The following is a 15,286-nucleotide window of genomic DNA, read 5'->3' on the forward strand; positions in this document are numbered from 1 at the left end:
TCCCAGCACTTTGGGAGGCTGAGACGGGCGGATCACGAGGTCAGGAGATCGAGACCATCCTGGCTAACACGGTGAAACCCCATCTCTACTAAAAATACAAAAATCTAGTCCCAGCTACTCAGGAGGCTGAGGCAGGAGAATGGCATGAACCAGAGAGGCGGAGCTTGCAGTGAGCAGAGATCATGCCACTGCACTCCAGCCTGGGTGACAGAGCAAGACTGTATCTCAAAAATATAAAAAATAAAAGAATAAAAAATAAAAAAAAGAAGTGCCATTGATAAAAAGTGGCAGTTATTGGCGGGGCATGGTAGCTCATGCCTGTAATCCCAGCACTTTGGAAGGCCGAAGCATGCAGATTGCTTGAACCTAGGAGTTCGAGACCAGCCTAGGCAACATGGCAAAACCCTGTCTCTACAAAAACTGCAAAAATTATCTGGGTGTGTTGGTGTATACCTGTAATCCCAGCTACTAGGGAGGCTGAGGTAGGGGATTGCTTGAGCCCAGGAGGTCAAGGTTGCAGTGAGCCATGAGTGTGTCACTGTACTGCAGCCTGGGCAACAGAAACACTGTCAAAAAAAAAAAGATGTCAGTTATTGAATTAAAAAGTTACTTCATATCAGTTCTACACAGAACTTTATTTTTCTTGGACATTTAGATATCAGGCTTTTACTTTTGTGGGGTGAAAGTACCTTGAGTTCAATTTGTAGAATCCTCAGAAAATATTTGGATAAGTCCTTTTCCTTTGTTAAGATGCCTCTTTATTTCATGTACCTTCTGCAGTTCAAGGGAGATTTAACAGGACTATGACATTTTCTCATCTAGTCAAACTAATCACACTGATTCTTTTTTTTTTTTTTCATCACACTGCTTGTCATTAGGCCTGTGCCCTGCACAGCACTGGCAAGAGTTGGCTGGACTAGGGAAGAATTCATTCATGGGCTGATGTTTTAAAACCTTCCCAAATTGATAGCTGTAGCTGCTTCAAGGAGGGGACTTGTGCAGTTCAGGGAAGGGGTGGGAAGGAAATTTTTCAGTATAGACTTTTGAACTTTGAACCACACGAATGGACTTTCTAATCAAAAATAACTTTTAAAAAGAAAGAAATCAAACTAAAACCAAAATAATCTCTCTCCAATATGAATGTATTCTGTTACATTTCTCTAGAGTAAGATTTTAGAAGCTAGTTTGTCCATTTTTAAAGTTCTATTACTTTAAAGAACCACAGCCGAGTGCGGTGGCTCACGCTTGTAATTCCAGCAACTTTGGGAGGCTGAGGCAGGCGGATCACCTGAGGTTGGGAGTTAGAGACCAGCCTAACCAACATGGAGAAACCCCATCTCTATTGAAAATACAAAATTAGCCGGGTGTGGTGGCACATGCCTGTAATCCCAGCTACTCGGGAGGCTAAGGCAGGAGAATCGCTTGAACCCAGGAGCCAGAGGTTGTGGTGAGACGAGATTGCGCCATTGCACTCCAGCCTGGGCAACAAGAGCAAAACTCCATCTCAAAAAAAAAAAAAAGAGAACCACCGAAAAGGTCAAAGTGATCTGAGTCTTCCTTAAAAATAATAGTATTTTTATCAAAATTAAAAGCAGTATTTTTCTGAGTTAAGTTTGCATCGCAAAAGGAATCTAATTAGTATAAATCTATTTTGTAAAAGTTTTATATAGTAGGTTCCCAGAGCATAATTTTCGAAAGATGTAGCTTTACCAGAAAGCAATTTTTATTAGGTAAATTGGGCCATCTCTTGGCATGCACTGTAATTAGATAGCATTATTTATGCTGTAGCTGAAATACAAATTAATTGATGAAATGGTTTATTCAAGATAAAATACTTTATCTGCATATATAAAAAGGTTGCTTGTTGATATTGCTTGTTTTATCAGATTCATGCCAGAACTGAAAGCTAAATTACTGCAGGAAGCAAAAGTCAATTCATTAATAAAGCCAGAAGAGAATTCTAAAGAAAATGAACTCAGGAAAGATAAAAGAAAAACAGTTTATACCAATACACTGCTAAGTAGTTCAGTTTTGGGAAAGGTAAGAACTTTGGCTTTTATTTCAGCCAGTATAATTATAATTAGACTCTAATGACAAAAATAACTGTTATCATGACTCGGATTTTGGATGTATATATTCCAGGAAATAGAAAAAGAGAAAAAGCCCAAGGAGATCAAAGTCAGAGTTATTAAAGTCAAAGGAGGAAGAGGAGATATCTCAGAACCAAAAAAGAAAGAGTATGAAGGTGGACTTTGTCAACAGGATGCAAATGAAAATGTTCATCCTATGTCTCCAGATACAAAACTTGTAACCATTGAACCACCAAACCCTATCAATCCCAGCACTAACTGTAATGGCTTGAAAGAAAATCCACATTGCGGAGGTTCTGTGACAATGCCACCCATCAATCTAACTAACAGTAATTTGATGGCTGCAAATCTCAATTCAAATCTCTTTCACCCCAGTGTGAGGTGAGCTGTAACAGAGAAGAAACCTAAATAATACAAGATTCCTGTATAATGGTATTTCAAAGAATCATGTTCATAGTGTCTGTATGTAAACTGAACTTGAAGAAAATATGTTGAAATTAAAACTGTATAATGGGCCATTTACTGAGTGTTTCTTACAAATGCTGTAGAAGAAATTAACTTTTCTTGGCCATATAGATGTTTAAATTTTCACTAATGTCTTTTGGAGAAACCTCATTTAAAGAAAAAAAAAAAGACCCTTCGAAAAATGTTTTTATTTTGAAGAAAAAAAACGATATGCCCTAAGTTGTGGTATCAGTGTGCCTTGGTATAACAAAATAAGCTTTATTTCTATATCATAGCAAATTCTGTAAGTGGAGAAAGGGTAGTAAAAAATAATCTTTCATAAGTCAAATAGCCTTTCAAGGTGAAATATTTTGGGAGAAAAATAGCATATTAGGCCAGTTTTAGATTTAACCTCTGATACAGACTGAGAGACTGGTCCGTGAGTCTGGTTAATCAAGGGCAGTGTGATGGATGGTGAGGGTCTGTCCAACAAGGCAGTAGGGCCACTTCAAAATTTAGGGAGACTACTGTCATTCTAGGGGAGAAGGAGACTGGGTTCATTAGCCTATGAGGATTCTAGCAGACTGGTTTGGGCTACAGGTTTTGAAGCCCAGTGGTCTGCAGAGGTGAGCAAGTGGACATGTCCGTGTCAGTCCAAAGGTACAGGAGGCTACAGACTGCAAGAGCCCAGTTGTTCTTGAGGTGATCCCAAAACCATATACTAGTAACAATGGTTGTAAGCCAGTCAGTCTTGGACAGTAAGTTCATAAATTGAGAAAGCTGGTAGTGAAGAGATCCAAATTCAGAACAGATAGAAGGGAGCAAGTAGGCCAGCAGGAGTAACCCCACAACATGCCTGTCGCCACTGATATTAACATGCACTAATTGTTCTCTGCCCTGTTACCACCTCTCTCTTTAGGGCAATTGGTAGGTAAGGACTCACTATTGCATTTTGGTACTCAGTGTTCAAAAAATAGACTTCCATGCCATAATTTATTCATTCATGAAGCTAAAATACAAAGCCATTTCGCCTGGGCATGGTGGCTCGTGCCTGTAATCCCAGCAATTTGGGAGGCCAAGGCGGGTGTATCAGTTTAGCTCAGGAGTTTGAGACCAGCCTGGCCAACATGGCAAAACCCTGTCTCTACAAAAAATACAAAAATTAGTTGGGCATGTTGGAGTGCACCAGTAATCCCAGCTACTTGGGAGGCTGAGGCAAGAGAATCACTTGAACCCAGGAGACAGAAGTTGCAGTGAGCCAAGATCATGACACTGCACTCCAGCCTGGGTGACAGAGTGAGATTCTGCCCCCCCCCCCAAAAAAAGGCATTTCTGGGGAGTTCTAATAACTTCTCATTCATTTTTAAATAATAGGTTAACTGAAAGAGCAAAAAAGAGATGCACTTCTTCACAATCTATTGGACAAGTTATGCCTAATAGCAGGCAAGAGGATCCAGGTCCTATTCAAGTAAGGCAAGAAGCCACGCATTAAAATATGGCCTCTTTTAACATTACTTCTGTTTTCGTTTTCTGTATCTTTAGGGCTCTAATACTTTTTTGTTTGTTTGTTTGTTTTGTTTTTTTGAGACAGAATCTCTCTCTGTTGCCCAGATTGGAGTGTAGTGGTACGATCTCAGCTCACTGCTGCCTTGACCTCCTGGGCTCAAGCAATCCTCTCACCTCAGCCTCCCAAGTAGCTGAGATTTCAGGCACATGCCACCATGCCCAGCTAATTTTGTTCATTTTTTGTAGCAACTAAGTCTCACTATGTTGCCCAGGTTGGTCTCAAACTCCTGGGCTCAAGGGATCCTCCCTTCTCAGCCTCCCAAAGTGCTAGGATTACAGGTGTGAGCCAATGCACCCAGCCTCTAACACTTTCAAAAATGTACTTTAAGTTTCTTTTTTTCTTCCTGAGATGAAAATAGGCCATTATTTTCTAAGTGCTTTCACAATTAATTAAGTTCATATATCTTAATTTATCACAGTTAATTAAGTTCATATATCTTAATTTATGTATTTAATATGTGACTTAGGCAGAGTAAGTTAAGATTTCCACTTTTGAAAGTCAGAAGAAGTTTTGTTTTTTTTCACTTCCAAAAAATGTTTTTAATATCTTTATGGATTAAAAACAATTGCCAAATAAACACAACTTATTTTCACTAGAAAAAATAATCAATGTAGTTCATCCCCCTCCCAACTTTTGTTTTATTTTGTTTTTGGCTTATTTTGCCTTATTCATCTCTAATGGGACCTCACAACTTTTTACATGGTGATTTATTCAAAATTGAAGCAAAATGTTAATTATAATAACAAAAAACTGAAAACAATACAAACCTGTCCAAGAGCCGGTGACTAAGTACATTAGTGTACATTCATACAGTGGAATACTACACATTGCATTGTGGAACAGTGTTCATTGACCTAGACAAGATTTTATGATCTGTTTTCAAATGAACAAAAATCTGGTAACACAGAACGTTTCCCAGATGCTGGATGTGCAATTAATTTTTTTCCTTTGGATTTTCTCAGTGTTTACAAAGCATATCATTTTGTAGGTAGATAAGTTAGTTATTAAGAAAATGAACTGAAGCAATTTGTTCAAAGTCAGAGTGCAGTGAATAGTATAAAAAATGAAAAGTTAAGTTTGTGGTTCTGGCCAGGCACAGTGGCTCTAAGCTATAATCCTAGCATTTTGGAAGACTGAGCTGGGAGGATTGCTTGAGCCCAGGAATTTGAGATCAGCCTGGGCAACATAGCGAGACCCTGTCTCTACAAAAACTGAAATAATAAATTAGTTGTGTGTGGTGGCATGTGGCTGTGGTTTCAGACTGGGTGGGCTGAGTTGGAACTATGGCTTGAACCCAAGAGGTTGAGGCTGCAGCCATAACGGCACCGCTGTATTTCAGCCTGGGCAACAAAGCAAGACTCTGTCTCAATGATGATGATAATAATAATAATAATAATAATAATAATAATAATAATAATAAGGCCAGGTGCAGTGGCTCATGCTTGTAATCCTAGCACTTTGGGAGCCCAAAGCAGAAGGATTGCTTGAGCCCAGGAGTTTGAGATCAGCCTAGTTTGAGATCAGCCTAACAAGACCCCATCTCTACAAAAAATTTAAAAATTAATCAGGCACAGTGGTGTGTGCCTGTAGTCCCAGCTGCTTGGGAGACTAAGGTGGGAAGATCACTTGAGCCCAGGGGGTTGATGCTGCAATGAGTCATGATCATGCCAATGCACTCCAGCTGGGTGACAGAGCAAGACCCTGTTTCAAAATATTATTATTATTATTATTATTATGGTTCTCATGATCAAGACTTTATGCTCAGAATATTAAATATGCTAAAAATGTTTGCTTTATGAAACTTGTTGGAGTTTGATCTGTTGATATGTTCAATAGTATTCTAAATCTTCTTTTTTTTTTTTTTTTTTGAGACGGAGTCTCGCTCTGTCGCCCAGGCTGGAGTGCAGTGACCAGATCTTGGCTCACTGCAAGCTCCGCCTCCCGGGTTTACACCATTCTCCTGCCTCAGCCTCCCCAGTAGCTGGGACTACAGGCACCCGCCACCTCGCCCGGCTAGTTTTTTTTTGTATTTTTTAGTAGAGACGGGGTTTCACTGGGTTAGCCAGGATGGTCTCGATCTCCTGACCTCGTGATCCGCCCGTCTCGGCCTCCCAAAGTGCTGGGATTACAGGCTTGAGCCACCGCGCCCGGCCTTCTAAATCTTCTTAATTATTAAATTAATTGTTTTGTCTATCTTATACCATCCAAATGGCTAGCAATTCCAGGATTGTCATTCTACAGATAGTTAGACACATTTCTTCAAACTAACTCTTGTTTTTTTGTTTAGAGCCAAATGGAGAAGGGTATATTTAATGAGCGAACAGGTCACAGTGACCAAATGGCAAATGAGAACAAAAGGAAGCTGAATTTTTCCAGATCTGACAGGAAAGAATTCCATTTTCCAGAATTGCCTGTCACAATACAGCCAAAAGATACAAAAGGAATGGAAGGTACACATTTGTTGTATAGCTTTACAATTATGATGATATCATTTATAAGATTTTTTCATAATATAACTTACATTGTAGTGTGATTAGGTAGAAAACAGTGCATTGGTAAGGAAAACATTTCAGCTGATGAGATTTTCTCCCCATTGTCAAATAAGGGGTACGATTTTAAGGAGATAATTTTAAAGAGGCGTAAGCTTGTAATCGCAGCATTTTGGGAGGCCAGTGCAGGAGGATTGCTTGAGCCTAGGAGTTTGAGACCAGCCTGAGCAACATAGCAAAACCCTGTCTCTACAAAAAGTAAACTAGCTTGGTGTGGTGGTGTGTGCCTGTAGTCCCAGCTACTTGGGAGGCTGAGGTAGGAGGACTCTTTGACCCAGGAGGTTGAGACTGCAGTGAGCTGTGGTCACGCCACTGTACTCCACTCCAGGATGACACATGATGAGACCGTGTCTCTTAAAAAAAAAAAAAAATTAATTAAAAAGAAAAAGAGAGGTTAAGACAGCTTTAAAGGATAAACTTTTAAATTTTATTTATTTATTTTTATTATACTTTAAGTTCTAGGGTACATGTGCACAACATGCAGGTTTGTTACATATGTATACATGTACCATGTTGGTATGCTGCACCCATTAACTCGTCATTTACATTAGGTATATCTCCTAATGCTATTCCTCCCCGCTCCCCACTCCCCCCTTCCCACAATAGGCCCCAGTGTGTGATGTTCCCCTTCCTGTGTCCAAGTGATCTCATTGTTCACTTCCCACCTGAGTGAGAACATGCGGTGTTTGGTTTTCTGTTCTTGCCATAGTTTGCTGAGAATGATGGTTTCCAACTGCATCCATGTCCTTACAAAGGACATGAACTCATCCTTTTTTATGGCTGCATAGTATTCCATGGTGTATATGTGCTGCATTTTCTCAATCCAGTCTGTCACTAACGGACATTTGGGTTGATTCCAAGTCTTTGCTATTGTGAGTAGTGCTGCAGTAAACATACGTGTGCATGTGTCTTTATAGCAGCATGATTTATAATCCTTTGGGTATATACCCAGTAATGGGATGGCTGGGTCAAATGGTATTTCTATTTAATAAATAGGGTCAAATGGTATTTCTAGTTGGGTCAAATGGTATTTCTAGTTCCAGATCCTTGAGGAATCACCACACTGTTTTCCACAATGGTTGAACTAGTTTACAGTCCCACCAACAGTGTAAGAGTGTTTCTATTTCTCCACATCCTCTCCAGCACCTGTTGTTTCCTGACTTTTTAATGATTGCCATTCTAACTGGTATGAGATGGTATCTCATTGTGATTTTGATTTGCATTTCTCTGATGGCCAGTGATGATGAGCATTTTTTCATGTGTCTGTTGGCTGTGTGAATGTCTTCTTTTGCGAAGTGTCTGTTCATATCCTTTGCCCACTTTTTGATGGGGTTGCTTGTTTTTTTCTTGTAAATTTGTTTGAGCTCTTTGTAGGTTCTGGATATTAGCCCTTTGTCAGATGAGTAGATTGCAAAAATTTTCTCCCATTCTGTAGGTTGCTTGTTTACTCTGATGGTAGTTTCTTTTGCTGTGCAGAAGCTCTTTAGTTTAATTAGATCCCATTTGTCAATTTTGGCTTTTGTTGCCATTGCTTTTGGTGTTTTAGACATGAAGTCCTTGCCCATGCCTATGTCCTGAATGGTATTACCTAGGTTTTCTTCTAGGGTTCTTATGATTTTAGATCTAACATTTAAGTCTCTAATCCATCTAGAATTAATTTTCATATAAGGAGTAAGGAAAGGATCCAGTTTCACTTTCTACTTATGGCTAGCCAATTTTCCCAGCACCATTTATTAAATAGAGAATCCTTTCCCCATTTCTTGCTTTTGTCAGGTTTGTCAAAGGTCAGATGGCTGTAGATGTGTGGTATTATTTCTGAGGGCTCTGTTCTGTTCCATTGGTCTATGTCTCTGTTTTGGTACCAGTACCATGCTGTTTTGGTTACTGTAGCCTTGTAGTATAGTTTGAAATCAGGTAGCGTGATGCCTCCAGCTTTGTTCTTTTGGTTTAGGATTGTCTTGGCAATGCAAGGTCTTTTTTGGTTCCATATGAGCTCTGAAGCAGTTTTTTCCAATTCTGTGAAGAAAGTAATTGGTAGCTTAATGGGGATGGCATTGAATCTATAAATTACCTTGGGCAGTATGGCCATTTTCATGATATTGATTCTTCCTATCCATGAGCATGGTATGTTCTTCCATTTGTTTGTGTCCTCTTTTATTTCACTGAGCAGTGGTTTGTAGTTCTCCTTGAAGAGGTCCTTTATATCCCTTGTAAGTTGGATTCCTAGGTATTTTATTCTCTTTGAAGCTATTGTGAATGGGAGTTCGTTCATGATTTAGCTCTCTGTTTGTCTATTACTGGTATATAAGAATGCTTGTGATTTTTGCATATTGATTTTGTATCCTGAGACTTTGCTGAATTTGCTTATTTATTTATTTTTTTATAACAGAGTCTCACTCTGCCACCCAGGCTGGAGTACAGTGTTGCAATCTCAGCTCATTGCAACCACCACCTCCTGGGTTCAAGTGATTCTCGTGCCTAGCCTCCTGAGTAGCTGGGACTACAGGTGCCCACCACCACGCCTGGCTATTTTTTGTATTTTTAGTAGAGACGGGGTTTTATCATTTTGGCCAGGCTGGTCTCGAACTCCTGACCTCAGGTGATCCACCCGCCTTGCCCTCCCAAAGTGCTGGAATTACAGGCATAAGCCATTGCAGCTGGCTGCACAGCATGAATTTTTTATTAGCTCAATGTTGTTGAAATGTTAGAGCAGTATTTGAGAAATCTGGTTTAGTATATGACCTGGAGTAAATTGCCTTTCTATGTTTCTTCATGATCATTTACCCATATAGTAGCAGACATTTTATATGTATTTTGGGCATCCAAGAATTAAATGTATAAGATTTATAGGCTGAGCATGGTGGCTCACACCTGTAATCCCAGCACTTTGGGAGGCCAAGGCGGGTGGATCACCTGAGGTCAGTAATTTGAGACCACCCTGGCCAGTATGGCAAAACCCCATCTCTATTAGCCAGGCGTGGTGGCTCATGCCTGTAATCCCTGCTACTTGGGAGGCTGAGGCAGGAAAATTGCTTGAAACTGGAAGGCAGAGGTTGCAGTGAGCCAAGATTGCGCCACTGCACTCCAGCCTGGGTGACAGAGTGAGACTCCATCTCAAAAAAAAAAAAAAAAGATTTATAAACTCAAGATTTATCTCAGAATGAACACACTTTTGTCTTGAATAAATGTTCTTATGTTTCTTTGAAGAACAGTGACACCTTGTGAAAAGTTAATATAATAGCAAGAATATAATCCTTGTACAGTTCAAGAGGAATTTTCTGATCCACTTAACAGTTACACTGAGAATAATAAAATAAAATAAAAGTCTTATTTTGATACTTAGTAGACTATTTGTAAAGTTATAAAACAAATAATTTACCGTATTTTACCATTATAACTCATAACTTGTTCCTTTGTAATAAACTGAGAAACTGACTTAGTGGATATCAGAATCTCTATTTGAAATTCTTGGAAAGTAAAATTTCAAAGTAGGAATAACAAATTTTCATTGTTTTGTATATTTTTACAAAAGTTAAACAGATAAAAATGCTGAAGAGGGAGTCAAAGAAAACAGATTCATGTAAGATACCAACTTTACTTAATGTGGATCAAAACCAAGAAAAACAAGAGGTAACTCTTTTTGTGTATAGCTTTTACTAAGGCATGTTGTTTAGAGGACTTGACTCAGTGTATAAATTTAGTTATTACTATTGGAAAGCTATATAAAAATTCAAAATTTTATAATCTTTGAACTCAAGAAACAGATCTGTATTTTCCTAGAATAGCCCATTAATAAAAGTTTCTAAAAGTTATTTTTTGGTGGGTAATGTTGAATAATTAGAATTCATGGCACCCGGGGAAAATAGTATCTATATTGTGTGTAATGTCAGATATCAGGCAGGTAAGCCAGACTAGTGAAAATGAATAATGGTATAAATATACAGTTATATGGCCACAAGCATGTGTGTCTCTGTCTTAAAGCCTCTTCCTTCCTTCTTGTTTTCTCTCCAGTTTATTCCCCTGTCTATCTCTGCTGTCTGCCTACTGTCGTATTTTAACAAATATTTGCTCTCAGCTAACTATCAGGTAATCTTGTTGAAATATTCCCAGTCCCTACCCACCAGAGAGATTCTCAAATTTTATTTGAAAATTTTGAAGCCTGTAACATCCAAATGAATGCTCTATAAAGACAGTCTTTTAAGAGAAAGAGATTGTGCCGAGCGCCCACTGAATTAAATCATATTGATGGCCTCCTATTCTGCACTTGTGAGGTCATCTCTGTATGTGATTTATCAACTTCTGTTTTTGTTTTTTGAGACAGAATCTCGCTCTGTCGCCCAGGCTGGAGTGTAGTGGCACAATCTTGGCTCACTGCAACCTCTGCCTCCCCGGGTTCACACCATTCTCCTGCCTCAGCCTCCTGAGTAGCTGGGACTATAGGCACCCACCACCACGCCTGGCTAATTTTTTTTTTTTTTAATATTTTTGGTAGAGATGGGGTTTCACTGTGTTAGCCAGGGTGGTCTCGATCTCCTGACCTCGTGATCCGCCCACCTTGGCCTCCCAAAGTGCTGGGATTACAGGCGTAAGCCACTGTGCCCGGCCCAACCTCTATTTGCACTCCAGCCTGGGCGGCAGAGCAAGACTCCGTCTCAAAAAAAAAAAAAAAAAAAAAAATTTATTACAGTTTTACTCGTGATAAAATTCATATATACTTATTAAGAAAATTTGAAGAAATTAAAAATGTTTAAAAAAATCTGAAACTCCGTAAGAAGGCATTTTAACAAGGCTACTTCATCTCTATAATATGTGGATAAGAGGGTTATTAGACACTATTAGATGTATTCTCACTGTGACATTTAGGGCTATCTCTTTAGTCTTGGTCTAGAGCTTGTTAAGAACTCCACAGTCCACTTTGCAGAAAAGAAATGTTGTAGAACAAGAACGCCATTAGGCCGGGCACAGTGGCTCACACCTGTAATCCCAGCACTTTGGGAGGCTGAAGAGGGTGGATCACCTGAAGTCAGGAGTTTAAGACCAGCCTGGCCAATGTGGTGAAACCCTGTCTCTACTAAAAATACAAAAATTAGCTGGGCATGGTGGCGCATGCCTGTAATCCCAGCTATTCGGGAGGCTGAGGCAGGTGCTTGAACCTGGGAAGCGGAGGTTGTGGTGAGCTGAGATCAAACCATTGCACTCCAGCCTGGACAACAAGAGCAAGACTCTGTCTCAAAAAAAAAAAAAAGAAGGAAAGAAAGAAAAGAAAAAGAAAGAAAGAAAGCCATTAATAGTCATCTTTCAGTTCATTATAAAAAGTAATAAGATGGCTTTAAACTTTTAAATTTGGGTGACATACTCATGTCACAGCATGTTGCACAGCATACCATTTGCACATTTTTTCAATGATTTGGGTGAGTTAGGGCTCCTGAGGTAGGCAGACTATTAATGTGCCTCATGTTTATCCCGTTGTCCTATGAAAGTCCCCAGGAACTAAAATTACTTTCTAGTCCAGGAAAAAAGGAACTCTGCAGGAAAAAAGATCCTTCTGTGATTTTTAGGATAAATAATAAATTATGAAGGGAAAACATCTTCTTGTTCATATGATGTAGAACTCCAGAAAAAAATGAAGTCATCAGTGTTTGTTATAGTTTATTTGTACTGCTCATTCAAATGCAGCTCTGACAAGTGACTGAAATTGCATGTGTACAACTGGTTTTAATAAATGTCAGAATTAAGAAGATGTCTTAAATTTTGAGTCTGTAGTTTATTTTAGAGCATAAGAGAATATGACATATTTTTAAAAACATAAGATAGGGAATTGCTAGTTATTTTTTCTATTCTTGGCTCTGTATTGACTTGGTTTTTGAATTATACAATCAGATCCCAGCACTTCTCAGATTTACTTTCTTTTTTATTATTATTTATTTATTTATTTATTGAGACAGACTTTCACTCTGCCACCCAGGCTGGAGTACAGCGGTGTGATATTGGCTCACTGCAACCTCCGCCTCCTGGGTTCAAGCAATTTTCCTGTCTCAGCCTTCTGAGTAGCTGGGATTACAGGCGCCCACCACCACGCCTGGCTAATTTTTGTATTTTTAGTAGGGATGGGGTCTCACCATGTTGTCCAGGCTCGTCTTGAACTCCTGACCTCAGATAATCTGCCTTCCTCAACCTCCCAAAGTGCTGGGATTACAGGTGTGAGCCACCACGCCTTGCCAGGTTTACTTTAAACTATTTCAGGCATCTTAAATGTGCATGCATGCATTAATTAGGTTTTATAACCAGAGAGAGACTCTAAATTACTGTGAATGAGTGAGTTAGGCAAGAGAGAAAGGAGTCCATACAAAGGCCACCTTTTGTTTTGTTGGATGATAATAATAAGGAATACATTGCTAAATAGTTTCCCTGTATCTTATGAAACAACCCGTAGGGGCAAAGTACAAGTATTTACCTCTGGCTGTATTTCCTTAGCCAAAGACTCACCGTGTCCTCAATTAAAGACCTGTTTCTATTTACTTTTTAGAATACAGGAAATGCACAAACTGAAAGGAAGAAGAATCTGCCAGATGTAGAGTAGAAAATGCAGCAGCTGAAAATTCAGGGAATCCCAGAATCACTGTATGGTTTTAAAAAAATCCTTTTTATTAATGTTGCATACACAAAAATACTAACTAGAGAATTCTACAGATATATTGTAAATCTTGTTATATGTACATTCACCTAAATTTGTTTTTAAATTTATTAATCTTTAAATTATTCATGTTTTCTTAATTTGAGCATGAATTTATAAAAACTACCTGACTGGTACATCCTAATAAAATTTCAGCTTACATTTAGTCATATAATTTTATCTGATCACCTGTTATTTCAATCATACTTGATTAGTGGTCATTCTTAGCGTTGGTTTAGAGCTTTATAATTACAGAAGGAAAAGTTTCTAAATATGTAATAAAGTAAGATCCCGATGTCTGGGAACACCAAACATTTCTGAGCAAACAAATATACTTGATAAGCATGCAACATGGGTTTGGCTTCACACTGAACTTTCTGGGGCAGTATTTAAATACATCATGAAGATTGTTTAAAAAGATGGAAATTGGTCGGGCACAGTGGCTCACGCCTGTAATCCCAGCACTTTGGGTGACTGAGGCAGGTGGATCATGAGGCCAGGAGTTCAAGCCCAGTCTGGCCAGCATGGTGAAACCCCATCTCTACTAAAAATGCAAAAAATTAGCCGGGCATGGTGGCGCGCACCAGTAATCCCAGCTACTCAAAGGCTGAGGCAGAAGAATTGCTTGAACCCGGGAGGCGGAGATTGTAGTGAGCTGAGATCATGCCACTGCACTCCAGCCTGGGCAACAGAGAGAGACTCCATCCCGCCGCACCACCCCCGCAAAAAAAAGGATGGAAGTTGAGCAAGGCATTGAAGCAAATCTTTTGGCTTGACTAGCATGTTTATAATTTAGTAATTTATATGTAATTTAGCATTAATAAAGTCAGAGTTTTGGTAGTATATATTTACATTCTAGTCCCTGATTCTTACTAGCTTGGTTTCTATTTTTAGGGTGGAGATGGCCGTTGTGAGTGGAAGAATTTGAAGAGAAACAGGTTTTTTTTCTCGTAGTGTCTTTTCTTTTAAATAGTCCTAAAAATACAAGATGACAACTCTTCCCTTTTTATTTATCTACAATAGAAATGTGATGTGAGTTACTGTTAAGACAGCCGTCCATGTGCATGAGCATCATCCAGCTTTTTTTTGTTAGCAAAGCCTTTACTGTTTTCTTCTCCCTTTTAAGACTCTGTTGATGTGATAATTTGATTTGGAATTATAAAGTCATCTTTTCTCTGCCTACTTCTTTTTTTTGCCATGATTTCTGAGTGGGTAACACATGCCATGACATGATACAAACTGTACTTATACTTAATGATCTCTGCCTTCTCATAGCCACATAACCTCGAGTCAATTATCTCCTATAACACATAGGCCTCTTTAAATAAGTTCTTAATAAAATATTTGAGCCATTGTTTTAAAAGCTGTTTGTGATTGGTTGCAATGGCTCATGCCCGTAATCCCAGCACTTTGGGAGGCTGAGGTGGGCGGATCACTTGAGGTCAGGAGTTCGAAACCAGCCTGACCAACACGGTGAAACCCCATCTCTACTAAAAATGCAAAAATTAGCTGGGTGTGGTGGCGCACACCTGTAATCCCAGCTACTCGGGAGGCTGAAACAGGAGAATCACTTGAATCCGGGAGGCCAAGGTTGCAGAGTCAAGATCGTGCCACTGCACTCCAACCAGGGTGACAAGAGCAATACTCTGTCTCAAAACACACACACACACACACACACACACACACACACACACACGCTATTCATGGTTGGGCACAGTGGCTCATGCCTATAATCCCAGCACTTTGGGAGGCTGAGGTGAGCAGATCACCTGAGGTTGGGAGTTTGAGACCAGCCTGACCAACATGGAAAAAGCTCATCTCTACTAATAATACAAAAATTAGCTGGGCGTGGTGGCACATGCCTGTAATCCCAGCTACTTGGTAGGCTGAAGCATGAGAATCGCTTGAACCCAGGAGGTGGAGGTTGCAGTGAGACAAGATTGCGCCATTGAACTCCAGCCTG

At 39.4% G+C, this 15,286-nt stretch overlaps 1 protein-coding gene across 8 annotated transcripts in view; it reads left to right on the forward strand.

Annotated features, from left to right (window-relative positions):
- Positions 1 to 15,286, forward strand: part of CDKL3 (cyclin dependent kinase like 3) — an 82,482-nt gene that overhangs the window by 53,003 nt on the left and 14,193 nt on the right. For 3 of the 8 annotated variants that reach the window (XM_023195964.1, XM_023195972.1, XM_023195983.1), the window contains 7 exons: positions 1,887 to 2,040; positions 2,143 to 2,471; positions 3,909 to 4,002; positions 6,389 to 6,551; positions 10,183 to 10,280; positions 10,662 to 10,736; positions 14,218 to 14,505. In XM_023195964.1, the coding sequence (XP_023051732.1) occupies positions 1,891 to 2,040; positions 2,143 to 2,471; positions 3,909 to 4,002; positions 6,389 to 6,551; positions 10,183 to 10,280; positions 10,662 to 10,736; positions 14,218 to 14,277 (969 nt within the window). In that variant the 5' untranslated portion in view covers positions 1,887 to 1,890 and the 3' untranslated portion in view covers positions 14,278 to 14,505. Of the gene's footprint in view, positions 1 to 1,886; positions 2,041 to 2,142; positions 2,472 to 3,908; positions 4,003 to 6,388; positions 6,552 to 10,182; positions 10,281 to 10,661; positions 10,737 to 13,176; positions 13,323 to 14,217; positions 14,508 to 15,286 lie in introns of those variants that run through there. The other 5 variants (XM_023195955.1, XM_023195956.1, XM_023195961.2 and 2 more) reach the window with 4 other exon arrangements.

The sequence above is a fragment of the Piliocolobus tephrosceles genome, chromosome 4, assembly GCF_002776525.5.
Source record: "Piliocolobus tephrosceles isolate RC106 chromosome 4, ASM277652v3, whole genome shotgun sequence".
NCBI lineage: Eukaryota > Metazoa > Chordata > Mammalia > Primates > Cercopithecidae > Piliocolobus > Piliocolobus tephrosceles.